General features: G+C 39.2%; 2 protein-coding genes across 3 annotated transcripts; one reads left to right on the forward strand and one right to left on the reverse strand.

Annotated features, from left to right (window-relative positions):
- The first annotated feature begins 7 nt into the window (after positions 1–7).
- LOC121801014 (thylakoid lumenal 29 kDa protein, chloroplastic-like) lies at positions 8–3,149 on the forward strand. The gene is made up of 11 exons (XM_042200494.1): positions 8–206; positions 287–385; positions 824–908; positions 986–1,020; positions 1,135–1,200; positions 1,272–1,312; positions 1,583–1,713; positions 1,964–2,070; positions 2,391–2,528; positions 2,633–2,767; positions 2,872–3,149. The coding sequence occupies exons 1-11, from the start codon at positions 105–107 to the stop codon at positions 2,980–2,982; spliced, it is 1,050 nt and encodes a 349-aa protein (XP_042056428.1). The 5' UTR covers positions 8–104; the 3' UTR covers positions 2,983–3,149.
- Positions 3,150–3,876: 727 nt separating this feature from the next.
- Positions 3,877–20,164, reverse strand: LOC121753783 (E3 ubiquitin-protein ligase UPL2-like). 2 transcript variants are annotated; one of them, XM_042149049.1, is made up of 18 exons: positions 20,052–20,164; positions 19,928–19,962; positions 19,703–19,813; positions 17,167–17,262; positions 16,881–17,087; positions 10,216–16,729; positions 9,065–10,110; positions 8,655–8,942; positions 8,372–8,573; positions 7,793–8,043; positions 7,427–7,701; positions 5,751–6,855; positions 5,526–5,672; positions 5,353–5,433; positions 5,049–5,274; positions 4,791–4,930; positions 4,255–4,361; positions 3,877–4,167 (listed from the first exon to the last, which is right to left on the reverse strand). In XM_042149049.1, the coding sequence occupies exons 3-18, from the start codon at positions 19,796–19,798 to the stop codon at positions 4,065–4,067; spliced, it is 10,884 nt and encodes a 3,627-aa protein (XP_042004983.1). In that variant the 5' UTR covers positions 19,799–19,813; positions 19,928–19,962; positions 20,052–20,164; the 3' UTR covers positions 3,877–4,064. The 2 variants fall into 2 exon arrangements, with proteins under 2 accessions (XP_042004983.1, XP_042004974.1); XM_042149040.1 differs by having other exon boundaries at positions 19,928–20,146.
- Between the last annotated feature and the right edge of the window lie 193 nt (positions 20,165–20,357).

Raw genomic sequence — 20,357 nt, forward strand, 5'->3', positions numbered from 1 at the left:
CAATATGAAGATTGCCACACAAACTATGCATTGCAAACACAGCAGCACCTCCTCTCTCCTCTCTTCTACACACACACTAACTCACTCTACACAGAGAGAGAGCGATGGGAATGGTCTCCTTCATATCTACAGTTCCTTCACTGGTGTCGTTGGCTCCATCGCCGTCCACCTCAGCACCCATGGCCGCTGCTAGATACATCCACTCTGTAAGTCCACGATTCGATTCAATCACTTGCTGTAACATGTCATATACGATCTCAATCTGATCACAATTCTTCAATGTCAGGGCACCGTGAATTGCAAATTAGAAAGTGATTGTGGCGACGAGGATCGCTTTTCGCGGCGGCGCGTTTTGCATTGCATCGGTGCTGCAACCATTGGCATCGTCAGTCTTTTCGCTCTTCAATCTCATAATGCTGCTCATTTATCTTCTGATTTTTTTCTGCAATTGCTCTCTCTGTTGTTAATACATTGTATCTATTTATTCGTTTGAAAAATTGCATGTGCATTGAGTAGTGGTAGCTGGAATGAGATAGCATTTGCTATTGAGGATTATTTCTATAGTTTGAGATAGCTTACTTGATTCATATCCAGTTGAAAGGGAAATAGTAAACACTCTCTTAAAAGTTTATATGTACTGTAAGTTTAGCTTCAAAAAATTGAGAATTAATGTAAAAATATGGTCATGATACTTGTGAATTCATCCATGAAGCAAGTAGTTCAAGTGCACCAAATGAAAAGTAGTTTTGCTCCTCTTTCGATGTGATAGTAAAATGCTTGTAGGATTGATATGATCATGAATTTGTCAGTTGACTCTTCCCAGGACTTGATAGCAAGATCCAGCTCATTAGTTGAAGTGGCAAATGCTGCAGACTTGATACAACGAAGACAACGTTCAGAATTCCAGTGTAAGAAGATTTATAGTAAAAAATTGGAAAAATTCTTCTTATTCATGCGTCTTAGTTATCCGCTTGCTATTTTTCAGCAAAAGTCAAGGATGTTCTTTATAGGGCACTGAAGGTAAGCGATAATGCAGCAGCAGAATTTTCCTTTTTGTAGCAATATGAAGATAATATGGCTATCTTAGCATCTTATTTGAACATTTCTTAGTTATATATGTCAATTTCCATGCAGGGAAACCAAGATCTCATCCCCTCTGTCTTAACTTTGTCACTCAATGATGCTATAACTTATGATAAGGTCTGTTATATCTTGCATGTTGCATATCAACTCTGTTAAATATTTGGAAAATGAAAAACTTTAGTTTACAGGCAACAAAAACTGGCGGCCCCAATGGATCAATACGGCTTAGGTAAACTTATATACCTTTGGCATTACACATGAAAGCAGACTGTAAGAATATGAGGCACTGCATTGCACAACTGTAGTTCATAAGACTATCGAAGACCTCAAAATGACAAATGCACTTTGCAACTTGGAACAAAACTCTTTTTTGAAGACAATCTGAAACACTTGGCATCAATTTGATGTTGATCAAGTTTTGTACTATTCATGAGCATGGAGCTTAAACTCACCTTGACGTTTCTTTGTCTATTTTTATGTTTTTCCTTTCTTTCTGAAGCTCAGAGATTAGCAGACCAGAAAATAAAAACCTTGCTGCAGCTTTAAGTTTGTTGGAGGAGGCAAAGAAGGAAATAGACTCGGACTCCAAAGGAGGACCTATATCATATGCAGATCTCATCCAATTAGGAGGTTAAGTCATGAATTAATTATGATTATGCTTCAATAACTGAAACATGAGAATACGGAAACATTCTGCATTATTACACCTCTTGAACTAGAACAGTAAAACTGAATAGGGCAGTCCACTTAAAGAAATATGATTGCAATTAAGTTATTAAAAAGGACTCATCTCACCATAAATGATGTATTTTGCTCGTTTGCTGTGTTTCCTATGACTGAAATAGCGAATGTGAGATTATCCACCTGTCTCTCCATGCAGCTCAAAGTGCAGTTAAATCCACCTTTCTTGCTTCAGCCATTCGGAAATGTGGCGGGAATGAAGAAAAAGGATCATTACTGTATAGTGCATATGGTTCGAGTGGGCAGGTTGGTTCAGTGTTGGCCACGCTTCACCATTCAATTTTCGATGATGACTATTCAAATTTTCCACGAGTCAATTGTACTCCTCCTCAACAAGAAATCCAATAGAATCAGCAATTGAAAGAGTTTTCCACTGGTTTCTGTTATCTCAAAACAAATAGTACTTCACAATTCAGTTGATTATTACGATCCAAGTCTAGATATCTAGTTGATAATGTAGTGATACAATAACTTTGTGCATGAGGTTATATATTTATAAGCATGGAGTTAATATATGGGAATCTAATGATTTGTAAAATGCAATAACTTTCTTTGTATTTATGCAGTGGGGACTGTTTGATAAGCAGTTTGGTAGATCAGATGCTGAAGAAGCAGATCCAGAAGGAAGGGTCCCTCAATGGGAGAAAGCCTCTGTTGAGGAAATAAAGAATAAATTCATTGCTCTCGGCTTTGGCCCTCGCCAGGTGAATTACAAGATCATATGCTGTAACTATGTAATCTCTATCGAATTTCTAGCTTGTTCCATCCATCCATCTAAAACTTCAAATTTTATTGTCTCGTGTTGCAGGTGGCAGTGATGTCGGCATTCTTTGGTCCTGACCAACTTGCTACTGAGGCCCTACTTGCAGCCGATCCACAAGTACAGCCATGGGTCCAGAAATACCAGCGTAGCCGTGAAACAGTATCACAAACAGATTATGAGGTCACTATAGTCTCATTTTTTATATAGCTAATAACATAATCACTTTGATCTTCACAACTACAACTATGTCAATTTAGAGAGCTGATCAAGTGGTTATTTATCAGGTGGACCTCATCACCACTCTGACGAAGTTGAGTTCGTTGGGGCAGCAAATCAACTACGAAGCTTATTCATATGCCTTACCGAAAGTCGATTTCAGCAAACTCAAATTATAGACCTCTTCGTTCGGCTGTCTCGTGAGGTCAGACTCATATATAATATCTGCAGCGTATGTTTTTTCATGCTTCAAAATGGCAACATATCTAATGTAGAATCTTACTTTATTCAGAACAAACTACATGTACCATGAATCCATTATGTTTTCGGTGTAAATGAATTATTTTTTAAATAAAAAAAAAACTTTTTGACCATTTACGTATGGCATTTTTTTTTATCCAAGTCCTAAACAATTATTCACATCGTTCGGGTTCTATATCGGTTAAACTAAATAATAGAGTACTTAATTTACTTATATGTCAAGTACCAAAAAGATCAATTATTCATATGTTGAGAAATAAAATAACACACGAAATTTTGGATAAATACACACTATTCGAGTGTACATCTATGAACAAATTTTAATGTCGATACACAGTTAGTGATTGGGCCATCACTTGAATTAAATATCTTCCTTCGGTTGGCAGTGTGTTAACTAATTTACCGTAATAACTAATAACTTTCAATTCTGTGTATTAAAATTATCAACGCATAAATATAATTATATCAATACAAATGTAAATTTAAATATCAATACAAATACATAAATTTATCAATATTTTATATCTTTGTGTTAATATTTTTAACATATAAAATTAATATTAGTTATTACTATAAATTAATTAATATTTGATCACCCAACTTTCCTCCTTTCATATTACATAATTGTGAACCACAACTAAATCGTAGCAGCTTATCAATACATTAGGGTCATCGATTAGAATCGTACATATAAATTTAATTCCACGTTGTAAATAATTATATAAATAGAAACAAAAATTGGGAAGCTTAGCTTCCTTTCATCTTTCGAACTGTAAATGATTATACATTATACCAAACAGGATCGACAAGCATTAACAATAATTGAAAAAACTTCCAATGAAAAAACTTGCCAGAAAAAACTTGGGAAAAAAAGCAATATTGCACTGTACAAAATATCGACATTTTATCAAAAAGCAGCTTTCTAATTAATCTTAAGAATTATGTCCTTTTTGACACAATATTTTCTATACAATAGCGTCGACATGGCCTCATCGCCAACTTAACCGAATCCAAACCCTTCGTTGCCTTCGTGAATCGCAAACAGTAGCCTCTCCTCCAAATGCTGTTTAGATGGGTATTCTGGTAGATCCAACTGGTTGAAACTGCATACAAGAACGTCGACGATTAGAGTTCAATCGGAAATCAAGCCGTTTACACAATATAACAGAACGATATAAACAAAGGCTGACCATGTGTGAGCTGAAGGTAAGTGATCTTGACTGCCATATGCCTTGTGAATCTGGAATTTTTGAGATCCTGAAATTCCTTGCAGTGAACTAAATCCTTCCAACGGCACCTGCACCATAAAGTGTTGCTTAATATGAATCAACCATAAGACATATTTCCCTCTGTCCACAACGAATAGACTCGGTAGTGGACAACACGAATTTTAATGCAAAACTGGTAGAGTGAGAGTGAGAGTGAGAGTGAGAGTGAGAGTGAGAGTGAGAGTGAGATAAAGGCGGTCATGGAACGAGAGAATATGACATAATAAGAGGTGCAGCAACTTAATATTGTCATTTTCCTTGAGAAAAAGATTTACCAAAACTAATCCAATCTGCTTAAGTTTTTAACTGTAGTAAAAGTGGCTTATTTTGATCGAATTGTCAGGGATGGACATTTTGGTTCCCAAAAGGATCCAAGACAAAATACCAAACCTACATATGGCTCGTTGCTTTAAAGCGCTAGGAAGGTCCCGTAAAATATGCATACAGAAAGAAAGTACCTTCGAGGTCCCAGTCACAAATTGTAGTAGGCGAGCCTTATCTTCTTTACTGAAAGCTTGAACAACTTCCCAGAACCATTGAATGGCAGGGGAAGCAGCACTATAACCAGAGTACTCGGTGTTTGCCCTCAGATCATCCACTGGAAGGCATTCATTATTTGCATTAGTTTATAATAATGGTTGGTGCGGTAACTTACGCAATCAGAGGGGTTTTCAAGAGATGATAGGGGATGCAAAAGATAAAGTAGGAGTACTCACAGTCAATGTCTGGCAGCCCACTTATAAGGAGTTCCAGTTCCTTGTCGTGGAAAATCGATATCAAATCACGAGGTATTAACTCATTGAAACCTTCCATAAATGCATTAATCTGAGGACGAATAGCAGTAGTCAATCGATGCTCAGCAACTAAATCAACATACTGGTGCTTGTTTTCCTCGGTCACTCTAATATTTCGACCACCAGCAATCAGTTCATAGTCAGTTACCTGAATACAAGGCCACTCAATTAGCAAACAAGACATTTTGTAAACCTATCAAGTCATTCAACCAGAAAATATACATACTTGGGTACGCTCATACAGAATTAGCTTCTCCTCATCAGCATCAATGCTAAATGTTAAGTCCGGAATATCACTAATATCATTCTGCAATGACAGCATATAAAATTCAGATCAGATGCAACAAAAACAGACTGAGTTGAGGCCTCATGGATAGGGGAGATTTTCAATATGATTACCTCAAGCATCCATTTTAAATTCTTAAAATAATCTGGATCAATAGCTTCAATGTCATGATATGTCACTTTAACCCCAAGAATGTGCTTGTAAAATGACCGAGTGAAGTGCACATCAAGGAGCTGCCCATCAAATAGTGCCTTCCCCACCTGTAACATGATTAAAAGCATTAGATTTTCCTGTTAACCAGCTCTCTGTCACATCTGATGAAAACGAGAAATACTTACAACTCGGCCAATAAACTTGAAGTAAGAAAGATGCTCGGTTTGGTAAACAGAGTTAGGGTTTGGCTGAAAAGTGGATTCATTCCCAACTGTGGTAAATAGTAATGCCCCCTTGTCAAAGATTACTCTGGACAACAACTGATACCATTCCCTGGTAAGGCCACCAGCATCAATCCCTTCCTCCCCTTGGAAATGAACAGTCAATCTACCTTTCAGATCTTGTGCTGATCTCATACGCAGTTGATTGTATGAATCTTCAAGAATGTAAGCTCTTCTAACAGATATTCTGAGAGGACTGTGGTGATGGTCGTGTTGATGTTTGATCTTGGACCGGAAGTGAGCCCTTTTGTTATCGAAATCAATAAACCGAGGAACCTTCAGCATGAGTGAAAACGACTTTTCAAGTAATCCAGGATTTTGCCTTATGAAGGCATTGAGAAGCTTTCTATGCTTTTCAGAGAACCTTAAGAAAGCAACATGTTTCTCATCCCCTTTCATTGAAGTTTCTACAGACTTCTGTTGACTAGCAGATGCACCAGCCTCATCAACATCAGAAGCTGAAGCAACTCCAAAATCATTGCCTGCACCTGACTGGCCAGGGTGCAACTTCTCACACGCTACGAAGAAGGATTCAATATATGGTAATACATTCTGGGTACCTGCAGGAAGTGGAGGCACCGAGTTTGATGGCTTAACAGCAGAAGGTGACAAATCAGGTGCTACATCTGAATAGTTCTCTATTTTGCCGATGCAGCTGCTTAGCTCCTGCCATAGAGGCTCAAGGGCTGTATTAATATCCCAAACTAGAGAAATAGTAGTATTATGCTCAGTATCAGGGATAGTCTGATGCTTTTTGTCCTTATCGAGAAGTAAAACTACTAAAGAGCTCAGTGCCTGCAAGACCCTGAGAACTGGAGCCCCATGAGTAGTAGTGCTAAGGAGTGCTTTCTCTACGTCCCCAAATATGCGCAACTCTTCTATCGCTGAATGGGTAAGGCTTTGAACTGAACCAGCAAGCTCACTGACAAAGAGATGACAATGGATAGGAGCAACAGCCACCAGCTTTTTTAAGACATCTGCCACGAGCGTGTATGCATTATCTGATAGGCTGGAGATATGAAGAAAAAAGTTACAAATTGCATGAGCAATATAGCAACAGAACCAATCAAACATAACTTCAGGAAAGCAGTAATCATATAGTTAAAAGTAAACAAACAGCAAACAAGCAACAAAGCCAATGGGAAATTTAAATTGTCCCAACTCTGTATGATAACTAACAATCAATTACCATTCAACAAGACACTGTATCTATAGAAAAATTATGATAATATGCTAGTTCAATCAGATGCAAACTCTTCTAGTGCAACTATAGATTTAGAAAATGACAGCTTATATGATCATCCCATCACAACACCCTGTTGTTTTATTTATAGCATATTTTTTCAGAAGAAACTTATGATGATCACAACCAGAAAAGTGAAGCATTCTCTAGAATCTAAAGAAATAAATGCAAAGGTGACTAGGTGAGTTACACCTTGATTAAAGTGAACGAATCATTGTTCAATAAGGTTCACAAGTTTAGGTATAAAGCTGAATTTACAGAGAGTGTGGATCTTAAGAATAGGTATCTATAGATCTACAACGTAGAAGTAGTGAAAAATCCATAAATCTCAGCTCACCCTTCACGTGCAAGAAGTGAGCACAGTAGCTGAAGTTCTGGATTAGGCAAGTTGTTCAGAACACTTTCAGCAGTTTGCTTGTTATCACCTTCAGAAGATGTTGCTTGCATCAAAGAATTAACCTCTCCTGAAGCCGTAGAAGATTCTACATTCATCTCAACAGGTGTAGAGGCCTGAGGGTCAGATGGCTGCTCAGAAGCAGATGAACCTGCCTCATTACATGGATTTGATTTCCTCTCACCATAGTCAATAACAACATCCAACAGATTTAGGAGCTGCAACAGAACAATAATAAGCCATATAAATCCAAAAGATAATGTAACTAGGTAAATTCCTGTTTTCTTAAAGTTGTTAGCAATGACACACCTGCTCCAGATGAGCGACACTTCTCAGATAAAGTGACTGGTTTAAAAGGCTCAGCAGCAATGTGAAGGATGCCTGCCCTTCCTTCGGCTCATCAAGAAGCATAACAGCTTTTCCCCGTTCATCATCAGAACCCGATGACTCCTTAAACTGTGGCAATCTGAACTCAAGTAATAGCTTGGCAACCATAGGATGATTACGAGCTAAGTAGGTAAGGGTCTCCAGAGCTCTCCGAGACACCAAAGGCGGCACACCTGTTAATGGAGAAATGCATGAAAGTGGCATATTCAAACATCCCATATATCGAAGATATAAAAAATAAGAAAATGGAAAAAAGAAATTCGAGATATTAATAATGTGATCATAGAAGCAAACATTCCTTCCACACTTACCTATTATATATCATCCAACAAATGAAAAAAAAACCAACAGTCCATTTAAACTGGAAGAGGAATTGATAAAGGAAAATGTGCTTCAAAATAGATCGGTGGTGATAAATGCAGCCAGAAAATTAGTGAATGAAATGGAGGTTAGTTATATAAGGCTTACAATTGAAGCAATAAATAGAACAAAAATACCTACCATTGACGTATTGAGGGCGAGAATACATCACATGACTCTGGCATGCGTACAGCCTATAAGGGGGTTCCACAGCACTCAGATCAGTAAGATATTTCTTTTTGTCTAGCATCAGCAAGTCCAACAAAATTTTTAGCAAATCATTTCTAGTATCAGCATGAGCACATAGATTTAGGAGAAGTCTCTGCTGACTCTTGTAAAGCGGCTGCAAAATGTAGACAGGTTAATTAATATATATTACACAGAGGAATACAATGGCAGAGCTTCAAGAAAGCCATAAGAGTACCTGAATAACACGAAGCAACCGGATCAATGCTTTCAAACCTTCTGTGTCAACTAAAGGGGAGCCATCTGCCTCAACTGGCTTAACACCGACAGACCGACGAGATAGTGCACCGCCAACTCTGTCCAAGCCATCGCCTCTTCTAGAGGACTCACCCCGACGGTTTCGGGGATATAATCCAAATAATGTCTGATTATATCTACGTGCAAACCTTTCTCGTAACATGTTTGCTTCAGCAACAAGAGCAGGCGTCAAATTTGCAAGAACAGCATCAGAGGAAGTTAGGAGAACCTGCATTACAAGGAAAATAGAGAGAGCAAAAATATAAGAATAACAGGAGATCCATATGTTAATCTTGAACAAAAGAAAAGCCATGATGAATAATCTACAGATAAACTCATCCGGATGCATACCTCTTCCCGTATGTCGGAAGGAAAAGTTGCAATTATTGAGACCGTATCCATCTCAACAGGCTGACCTTCCAATTCTTGGGCTTGATGCACCCTTTGCGCCCTTTGTTGTGCCAGAACTTCTTCACGTATATCAGGGGGCAGCGCTGCAAGAAATTCTGGATCTATATCACCATTATTTTGTGGCTCAGGATTTTGCACCTGTGTAGCTTCACTTGGTTGAGCAGAAAGAACCTCAGTACGCAACTCCTCAGGAAGTGCATCAAGAAAAGCAGGATCAATAGATTCAGCATCCTGGTTATGTTGCTCCTCCTCAGACGGGCCAGTTTGATCATTTTCCCGAATTGGATCTTCAGAAACTTCAGTGACACTGTGGAGAGATGCATCTCCCCCTCCTATTGATGCATTATTACTGAATAATGGAGCAGCTCTCCTCAATCGAGCATCACCACCAATTTGTCTGTCCCCACCATCATCATGGCCATCGGCACTCCCAATTTCAACATCTAGACTACGTAAGCTCTCATCTAAAGTTGCCCCACTTCCACTACTCTCTTGGCTCACTGCTCCAACATCACGCAATACATCAGTATGGTCATATTGAGCTTCAACAGATTGAGATTGTTGTCTACTTGACGTTTCTGTTCCACGATTAGGATCATTTGTAGCAGGAACATTATCAGTACTTCGGGTACTGTCCAATGTCGTCGAGGAAGGAGGAGCATTATTACCACCAGCATTACCTTGATTTTCAGCAGTCCTCTCAGCAAATTCAGATGACGGACTCTCTTCATTTTTATTTTGAGATTCAACAGCTGTAGTGTTATTTGGAGTCTTTCCAGCGGAGGGACACCTCAGACTGGATACAAGTACTTCCTCAAGACCTTGGGGAATAACTGCAGAGCTTGACCCACCACTTAATTGGCCCTCATTGGACAATAAATTAAACCGATGTCCTTGACGCCCATTACGGAGTGATCGGAATATGGAGTCCAACCGTGACAAAGAACCCTCGGCATTTCTATCTGAATAAGCATCACGGTCATTCTCTGTGAAGAAGTAAATGAAAATAAGACACCATTAAGTTTTCTGTTGAGGAAAAAAATTGTTGCTGAAAAAAAATGTCAAAATAAACTGAAGTAAAATGACTGCACCTGACAACCTAGGTGGACCTGCAGTCAGTGAAGAATGTGGTTCCACCAGAAGTGGATGCTGCGAAGGAATATTGGTATCACCACTTCTTCCCAACAGATTATAGATGGACGTGGTTCGATGCCTGGAGCCAAATATTTCAACTGGCATAACATGAAAAGTTTCGTTGGCAATACTCTCTCTGCCAAAAACCTCTATGTGGTCAAACACATTTACTCCATTCATTCCCTCACCTAATCGCACTATAACACCATCCTCGTCATCCTCTTCATCTTCATCCTCTTCCATCACCTCTTCATCAAACTCATCTTCATCAATTTCATGGTCATCTTGATCCGTATCTGGGTGAGGTAGGTGATGAGCTTCATCTTCTTCTATATCATCATGATCATCATCTGCATCATCATCGTCATCGTCATCTACTTCGTCCCCTTCATCTCCAGACATCTCATCCTCATCCTCATCATCTTCATCAAGGTTCCCTTGTACGCCAGAGCGAATTTCAAATCTTATCCCCACAGTATCATCAAGATTCTGTGTTCCCTCAGTATTTTCCTGCATATAATCATCTTCTGCAGCAGCAAAGCTTCCATCAATATCCTGGTCATGCTCCATATCATCAGTCACAGCCTCCGAACCACCATAGTTCTGGACACCGTGGAACAACTCATTCTCATCTGTTGGCATTAAGTTTTCATTGGCATGGACTGTAGCATCCGCAGTTTGTGAGCTAGCACCATTTTCATCCCTAGGTTGTTGGTTAGGATCAGTAGGTTTCAATCGCTCTCCTCTGGCACTGGTAGACTCAAACGCATGGACATGCTCTTTGCTTACCGACTCCAAAACTTTCACAATTCCAGTAACAACCTTAGGTGAATCAGTATGATCCAGGTCTAACACACGCAGTGTTCTGGTGAGCGAGTGAACAAGACCAGCCTCTATAAAAGTAACAGAAGCTTCTGCTGAAATGTAAGAACCTGAAGGTGTCCGAGCAGCCATCACATCATTGAGAAGATCAGTTAGGGCCTGAATATCAGGTCTCGGGACCCTAAAACCATTATATGAATCAACAAATTCGTTAAAAACATTACTGATCTCAGTGAAGATTCGTTTCCTTGCTTCAGTTGAGCGAACACCAGATGCAACAAGAAAATGGTTGGCTTTACTAGCCAGTTTTTGACGCCAATCAACTTCAATTTTCTTCTCTTTTTTCTGAGGTTTAGAGTATGGTAGAAATTTGTGAAGAACATGATGGAAAATCCCACGAGATAAGCAAGCATTTACACCCTTTTGAGGAGTTCCCTTGTAGCTGCCAACTTCGGCATCTTTTCTTACAAGGATATGAACAGATGACGAATACATTAAAAGAATCTCTGTCAAGAGCTTCAATATAAAAACCACCTTAGCCAATGAAACGGAGGATTCTTGATTGCTAGCAACATTTAATTCAGACACGGAAGCAACAGCTTTTCCTTTACCCTTGCTTGCAGAAACATCAATTTCCATATCTGTTGATGCCAAGCCCACTTTACTAACAGATTCATCTTCCAGAGGAGTGAAAGATATAACTGAATCCAACAGAACATCAATGACAGTGACAAAACTCTGAGGAGGTTTCTTGTGTGTCTTAGAGTTCTTGCAATTCGCATCAAGAAGTTTTCCATGCCCACTACCAAGAGCTGCAGATATTTGTGTGCCAGAGCTTACCTTAGTATCATTAGCTTGTTTCTCCTTTTCCTCTGTTTTATCTTTCTCCTTCTCTTTCTTATCCTTCTCGCGATCTTTTATCAACACCACATATGGCCTCTCACCAACCATCTCAACCTGACAGACAGCCTTAGCAGCTTGTATAAAAGCTACTGGATCCCGTTGAAGAACTGAGCTTAAATTTGACAGAAAATTTCGTGGAGTAAGCCTTCCCCTAGACTGTCTGTTAGCAACAGTTATGAAACTATGACGTATCTCAGACTCCATTGCTTGCTGTAGGGTTTGAGAATCCTCAAGAATGTGACGAATTATAATAGCTGCAACATTGTCAAAGCCAACGAACAAACTACTTGCAGGCAAAGATAGAAGCAAATGTAGACCTCCAGCATCCAAGAAACTAATAGCAACTGAGTGAGTTCTTGTCAGGGTAGAAGAGAGCTGCAGAACAGCATGCATTGTTTCAGAAGGTAATTGCTTTCTGAAGAAACCACAAGCAATTTCAATAAGTCTCTTTTGCTCCAGTAAATCTAAATACTTCAATGGCGTCCCCAAAGATAATTTGTTCTGCTCATCTTCCTCAATGACAATAGATGTTTGGTTACCTGTATCGTTCTTCTTCAGAAGTTCTATCACGTCAGCATTTAACTTGGTATCCACTTGAGCGAGACGGTCAACAGCAATAAAAGCTGAAGTTACCCATTTTGGGACTTGAGGTGATTCCTGCCCATCTGAATTAATCCATAGCTGGAGAAGATCTGATGCAACTTTAACCAAACCACTCTCGGAAGCTAATTCACGTGCTGCTGAGTCTTCATTGAGAATTAAAGCAAGAACATGAAAGAAGGCAGAGAGCATTTTCTGATTCCCGCTATCGGAAATGTTACCACAAAGCTTCACTTGTTCAATGATAAAGGAAATGACTCTTGGTCTCTCCTGGCCATCATTATGTGAGCAAATCATGACAAGGAGATCCCTAACAGGGAAAGCTAAGGTCTCCTTCATTTGCAAAAGCATCCTGCATGTCAACAGTAGCTCATCAACTGGGGGGAGTTGCACTAGTTCCTCTCCAACATTCTGAGTATCCTCAGTTGTGCCCTCTTCCTTTGTCTCTGTTGCAGAATTTCCAAGAGACATTGCAAGTGCCCGAGCAAGTTCATCATCTTCTTGGGCTTCCTCAGGATGTGAAAATAACCATTCCATTGCAAGCTCCACACTATTTGAACCAACCTGTCTTAGAGCCTCTTCTGCCCTAGACCTTGTGAATCCCATCTCTACTATTGTTGAAATAGTTGTTTCATTTGGGGGTGGACCAGTACGACCACCCACATTAGTAGCAACACTTTTGACTTCCACTCCAGAGAATACATGCTTAAAAATGTTGACAATTGCCGTGATGAATTCATAATTACATTCATGGAACCGAGGGTGGGTCCAAACAGGAAGCACGGCCTTCAATACCATGGACTGGAGAACTTTCACAAATGTTTCTGCATCACGAGGAAATGGAATGTCCCCAGGCACTAGAGGCTGTGTAAGCAAATGTTTGTTGAAAGGTGATAATATATAGGACGAAGTCACCAAGTGGTCCAAAAGCTTTCCATAGCTAGCTGAGGGTCCATAAGTCCACAACTGATCAGCTTTTTCAACATCACTTTGCTTCCCTTCATCGGTCTCCATTGGAGATGCAGGAGCCCTATTGATGGCAAAGGGCAACTGACTGGTAGCCTCAAATGTAGTCAAGACCATGCGAATAACTCCACATCCATATAAACAATTCAATATGACAGGATTACATGAGTCAGGCTTGTCCAAAAGGATACTATCAATGAACTCAACAACCTTGCCATAGTATCGGCATTTAGTTGAAACCGAATCCTCAGCTCCAGAAGGATGAACATGCCCGCCAAAATTCATGTGATCCATGGCTATTGAAGCAAAGATAGAAGCCACTGATTTTGAAGAGGGAGACACAGTGAGCATATCATCCCTCCGACGAGATGGAAGCAACATGACCTTCCCCAACTCTTGAAACAAATGGGTAATATGAATTGATAATGATGATACCATATCACAACAAGACTGATGGTATGACCTCTGGGTATCATTATCCTTTCTAGAACTGGATTCAATCAAAGCAGATGAGCCAGATACATCTTCTTCCTGATTGACTTCGACCTGTAAGTTAGAAGGTTCATCGACAGTCTGTCGTTGGTGAAGACTTGAGGAACGGGTAAGGTCACGATAGAGATTTATGAGGTCAAAAAACTGGGATTCAAAGCTCCATCCAGAAGTCCTCCTCCTAAGTAAAGGATCAAGGAACTGCCTGAAGGAACTCAACCTTGGGTCTTCGACATCATTAATGCCAAATTCGGACTGTCGAGAAGCATTAACAGTACCAGTGAGTTGATCCCCTGTTTCGGCCTTTGTTTCTTCAAGCAATGAAATTTGCCATAAAACTTCACGATGGATCCGGCCAATATCTTCCAGGACGTCTTTATTTTCATTACCAAACTCAGTAAGCAATGCCGTTACCCAACGATTATCTTTTGAGGCAGCAAGAAATAAGAGGAATTCCACGAGCGAGAGGGAAGAGAATATCAAAGGGTCTGGGCTGGCCTTAGGATCCAGCAAAAAGGATCCAGAACTGGCACTGGTCCTAGACAGAGTTTCTTTCAAATGCTCACGCAGAGAAGAGCATATAGCACGAGCCAGAGGAGTGGAATGATGCTGGGTAAAACACTTGAATACCATAGTGCTGTGTAGAGCTATTGACATCCCCTCAGATGATTGAGTAATACTTGGGCGTAAAAGAAGTTTCAGTAAAGATTCAATGCCAGACTTCTCCACAAATAAACGACATGTTTCTGAATTTTCCATCGTCCTGTGAACTAGAACAATCACATGAAAGATGTATAGCTGAATACACTGCTCATCACTGATAACTTGAACAGCCCTATCTGATGTAGAATCCCCTACATTTTCCTTGTCATCAGATTCAGTAGAGTCCATATCCATTGCGTCACTTCCATCAGGTTTTCCTGACGATCCAGAGTACTTTGCGTCCCCGAGCAATGCTATCTTATTAATTATTTCAATTATCAGATCAACACCAGTACCTCTCAATGAAGCCACGTGCCGGAATAGCTCTTCCAAAGCATTCGCTAGAGGAATAATGCTTTCACTCATGGCCGTCACATACTTTTTGTCAGTGAAAATGTCAACAAGGAAGCGTAAAGCAGAAGTTTCTCTTACAGACTCCAGACCCTTGGAGTTGAGGCAGATAGCACCAAGACCATTAGGAATACAAGTGATGGCTTTTGAAGCAGGAAGTACTCCAATCACAATGGATGATAGAAACGCAGATGGAAGGCCCAAGTCAAACAGAACATTAAAACATGTCGGATCTTTGTGAATCATTTCACTCATAAGAGTCACAGCTGAGTAGTAGATCTCACCTCCAAACTTTTCCTTGTTACTGAAGAGCATCGACAAGATGGGAGTTAAAGAAACATCATAAGAATTATGTGACCTCGCAGAATTTGCCGTGGCATAAGTGGCAGAACCAAGTGTTTTCAACAATGCCCTAATCAATCGCTTCTGATTGTATAACTGGTCACTATTATAGTTTGGGCATTCTCCTGTTACCATAGAGCTATCCTTTGATCCAGTGTAGTCAATCACTCTATGCACTTCAATCTGTAATCTTTGAACCAAAAGCTCCACCCCGCCTAAATCTCTGAAAAGGGTGACCGCTGTATTGCTGTAGTCCATGAGCTTCTGTAGAGTTTTTGCAGCTAAACAGACTAGATGCAACCGAGAAGGATCTGAATCTTCTAAAAGGGGTAAGAAGGTCGGTACCATCCCAGAACCCCTAACAACACTTCCAGAACTTGAAGAAGATATGACATGAAGCAAGTAGAACTGCAGAAGTGCTTCAATGAAAGTAACAGATGACAAATCAATTGAGTTATTTAATGATACAATCGCTCTTTGCAGCACATTGAGGAGAATCATACGATTACCACCTGCAAAACTGATGCTTGATCCACTCAATATTCGTGCTCTTTCATGAGATGCCGAATATGCAGCTAATTGTGCACCCAATGCAGTCATTGCAAGTGTTCTTATGGTCCCTGATATGTTTTCTTCAGATCTCACAATTCTAATCAATTCATTTGTATATTCTGGCTCATTAGCGAAAAACGAAACTAGCTCATCATGTGAATCGCTAGACTGTACAAGCACAATAAAAGATAGTAGACAGATCTTGCTATAAAGCCTGCATATTCTGGAGGAACGGAATGCACGTGCATACCGAATTCTGGTTAATAGAGGAAACCTGAGATCCGAAGGCACATTATAATGCTCAATACAAAACTTCATGAGTGACAAGTCATCCTGTTCTTGTAATTGATGATCAGGGATCTGAATTACACGCACTCCAGATGAATTTGTGTTATCACTAGTTTCCACGTCGATTGGAGAAGTATCGCGCAACTCAAAGTAAAGTGTTGATCCAACACGAGTCTGCAACTTGTCACTGTCATTTGGTGCCTCTAATGGGAACAGGCATAGTCCAGCCTCCTGGGTACTCTCATGTAGTGTGACACATGAATACAAACCTAGACCTTCTTCTTTGCTACCCCAACCTTGCGCAAGGGATAAAAGACAAGTCTTCACTGACCCACACCCTACCAGCTTTCCACTGACATGCAGCTTTGAAGGTGATATTTTTACAAGTGCAGAAAGAGTCTCAAGAGTTGCTGTGATAATTTCAGGATCTGTTGAAGCAAGCAAAAGCTTGAAATGCTGAGGAAAAGATAAGAAAACTTTTTAGTATAACTAGAAGTATAAAACCCAAAAGGAGCTAGAAAACTTCAGAAATATTGCTACATAAGAACTCAAACTTTAGAGAAACTAATAAGTATAAAACCCAAAATGAATTCAAACACCATATTACCTCTATAACACTGAAAGAACTCTTATTGTGGCAATTATCTAGGATGATCTGCATAACTCTCAAAATTTGCAAAACTGCTTGTTTGGGAAATGGGCTGGCATCCCCTAAGATGTCATCTGACAAAAGAAGGTCGTTTCTACTAGATAAATGAGTCTTGAAATATGTATCAAAGTGCAAAAATAGAGGTCTCCATTGGTGGAAATTTCCCTGGAAAAGAAAGAAAGATGTGAGCATAAATTATAAAGATGAAAAGAGGAAGACAAAATTACAAGCAAATTTTTACAACCTTGCCATACTCCCAGCGGAAACCAGAGAGAGGTATTGCTATATCCTGTAATGGGCACTGAATCACCTTGTCGATAAAAGCTTTTATTCTTGGTGGCTGCAAAAAATATGCAAGGCTCATTACCAAAGCTAGCACACAGCAACTTTAAAAGGAAAGAAGTTGCAGTTGATTTTAAATGTTTGCTTGCATCAAGTAAATCAAATTTCAATAAACAACAATATTTTTCCTCTTATAAATCAGTTCAATAACAGATCAATCTTCAGTAATATTCCGATTAAGAAACTTCAACTAAACGATCTACATCTGATATCCAATGTACCGACCCGTTAAACACCAATATCTTTGTACTTGAACATAATGAGTGTAATAGTTCACTCAGGCAGTAATATCCTTGTCTACGCAAAGTATTAGCTTACTGATGCACAAAGATGGATGGTTCACTATAATGTAAAGGGAAAATGTCACAAGGAAACCGGTTCTCAAATCACATATCAAGATATGGCTGGCTAAAGAGGACTACTCGACATTTTAACAATGTCAAAACCATCTGAAAATAATACTCCCTCCGTCCCCAAAGAATATGCACTTTGGGTTCGGCACGGGTTTTAATGTAAAATTGGTAAAGTAAGAGAGATGTAGAGAGAAAAAGTGATTAAAGTATTGTTAGTGGAGAACGGGTACCACCTCATTAGAGAGAAAAGACTTTCCAAAATTAGAAAGTGCAAGTTCTTGTGGGACGGACTAAAAAGGAAAGAGTGCATATTCTTGTGGGACGGAGGGAATACATATTATAAATAACATACAATAGCTTCCCGTGTTAACAAGAAAAATTCCCTTGCAATGTATCTGCATCTACATTTGTCCCCCAATTATGTTTAAACACATTTCTGGACATGATCACAAAGCTTGCAAGTGTGGCCTTGTCAGCAAGACAAAGGCAATTCCTTAATTTGAAAAATATTGTTGTGGACATTTTTTTATTTGTCATTTTTTAAATATTCTATAACAAGTCATAGGATCGATCTAATTTTTCTGCATCACAAAATATCAAGCATTGGCAAGCCACTATAGCACATATTAGGTTTCCACATTTGACTTCCAAATGTAGATGAAAAACAATATTATCAATTACGTAAAAATTATAGCAGGACTTCATCAAAAGTATTGTTGAGGGATCAACGACACTTTAAGGAATCTTTAGAATCCAGATGTTGCATTATTTATATAACGAAAGCTTAGGCTTCTTGTATATTGTTAAAAAAGATACTAGTAAGTGGTAACCAATACATAATGTTCTTATATAATGAACAATGAGTAGCAAACAATTTTCAGGTGATACATGAAACACCAACTTGACAGGTTGCATTTGCACTTTCGAAACCTTAACATGTGAAAACACCTTATTTCCACATATCTCGGATGCGCATGTCTCTAATCTCTATCCAGCTAACTATGGCCCAGTTACATGCATACAACACAGTCATCACAAGATCACAAGATTCTTAGTATTAAATGACTTCTGATACTTAAATTAAATGCCAACCCCTACTGACTGAATGGCTTCCCCTCCCTCTTAAGGGCTTTATTGCCAAAAGTGATTCTATCTTGAATGGAAATCGAGTCTTAGACATTATTCATCGCATATTGGCTGCCAACTTTATGCTCTTATGTCCATACCATAAAAATACCAAAAGAGAAGAGGTCACATAAAACAGCTGAACACTGTTCTGTACTTCTGTAAGAACTTGATTCTTAACACCCTTACGAACATAAGTTAATACTCCCTCCGTCCCGGGCTACTCGCTCATTTCCTTTTCGGCTCGGAGATTAAGGAATGAGTGTATAGGAAAGTCAAAATTGACAGCTGTAGGTGAAATTTTTTACTAAAAATGGAAAGAGTGCAAGTAACTTGGGACGCCCAAAAAGGAAATAAGTGCGAGTAGTGCGGGACGGAGGGAGTATTAATTTCCATATTTCTAGAGAACCAAAATATTCACATTACTTTGAAACGCCAGTTTACACATTTTTACATACATGATATAACGGTTAGATCAACAAAAACTACTTTCTAGACCATGAATATTAATATATTACTATACAGCAAAGGGAAAAAAATAGGAGCTGGGTGGTGCTGTAAATATATATGATTTTTAACCAAATACATTTGAATATACAGAACAGACAAATTTAGCTTAATGATTGGAAAAAAAACAAGGCAGTTCCTCAAGACCTAATATTCTTGGCATAGTATTGGTCAAGTTACCCCTTTACAAAGCATATAGAAATCAATAGATATGAAATCAAAAGACATTAAAATCCTTCCAAACCCCATCCACTAAACTTAACAAATAAATGACCTAATGTGTTACTTCAAATTACAGAAAGATGAAGGCGTAAATCCAACTTATCACCAAACCTCAATCCAATCCCTCATCCTGATACTACAACTAAAACCGCAAATAATCAATACACATCATTAAATTCAAACGCAAACTACAATTAAAAAGCAATAAAAAGAAAAGAACATGAAGCGTACAAGCTCTGCGTCAAGTTTAAGAGAGGGGCCGATTGCCCCTTCACTAGAGAGGAGTTGCCGAAGCCTCGACGGCAAGCTCGATCTAATACTCGCCATCTAGTCCTCCGTCAACTGTGACAAAACAAAAACCTAATCACTCAAAACAGCAAGGAAGTCGAAATCAAACATGAATCCGTAAGAAACCTAACAATCAATCCAATTGAGGAAACGTCAATGGAGGCTTACCGCAGCGCACGCTTGCACATCCAGCGGGTCTGGCACTGTACAAAACAATAGATATATGAAATATATACGGACACTGTGTGTCGTATGTATAGGTAGAGAGAGAGAAAGAGGCTGAAAGGGAAACCTCGATCAATAGTGGGTTTAATTGTATCTCTTGTGTGCGAAGTTGTTGTTGAGAAAGTGGAGGTGTAACCCTTGAAATGGCAAAGGGTTCTAACCTTTCACACACAAACACTGCACAAGTATACACACACCTACATATATATACTCTCAGCATCGTTGGCGGTTTTGCAATTTAGTCCCTGCATTCTCGCTTTCATTTCTTTTTAACTTAGGGTTTATTTTGTTACTTGAAAACATAAATATTATGTAACCTTCTTTGAAAATAAAAGGCACGCCCTATGTCCATCATATATAGGGATGTTAGAGC

Source organism: Salvia splendens, chromosome 1 (genome assembly GCF_004379255.2).
Source record: "Salvia splendens isolate huo1 chromosome 1, SspV2, whole genome shotgun sequence".
In the NCBI taxonomy this organism is placed as follows: Eukaryota; Viridiplantae; Streptophyta; class Magnoliopsida; order Lamiales; family Lamiaceae; genus Salvia; species Salvia splendens.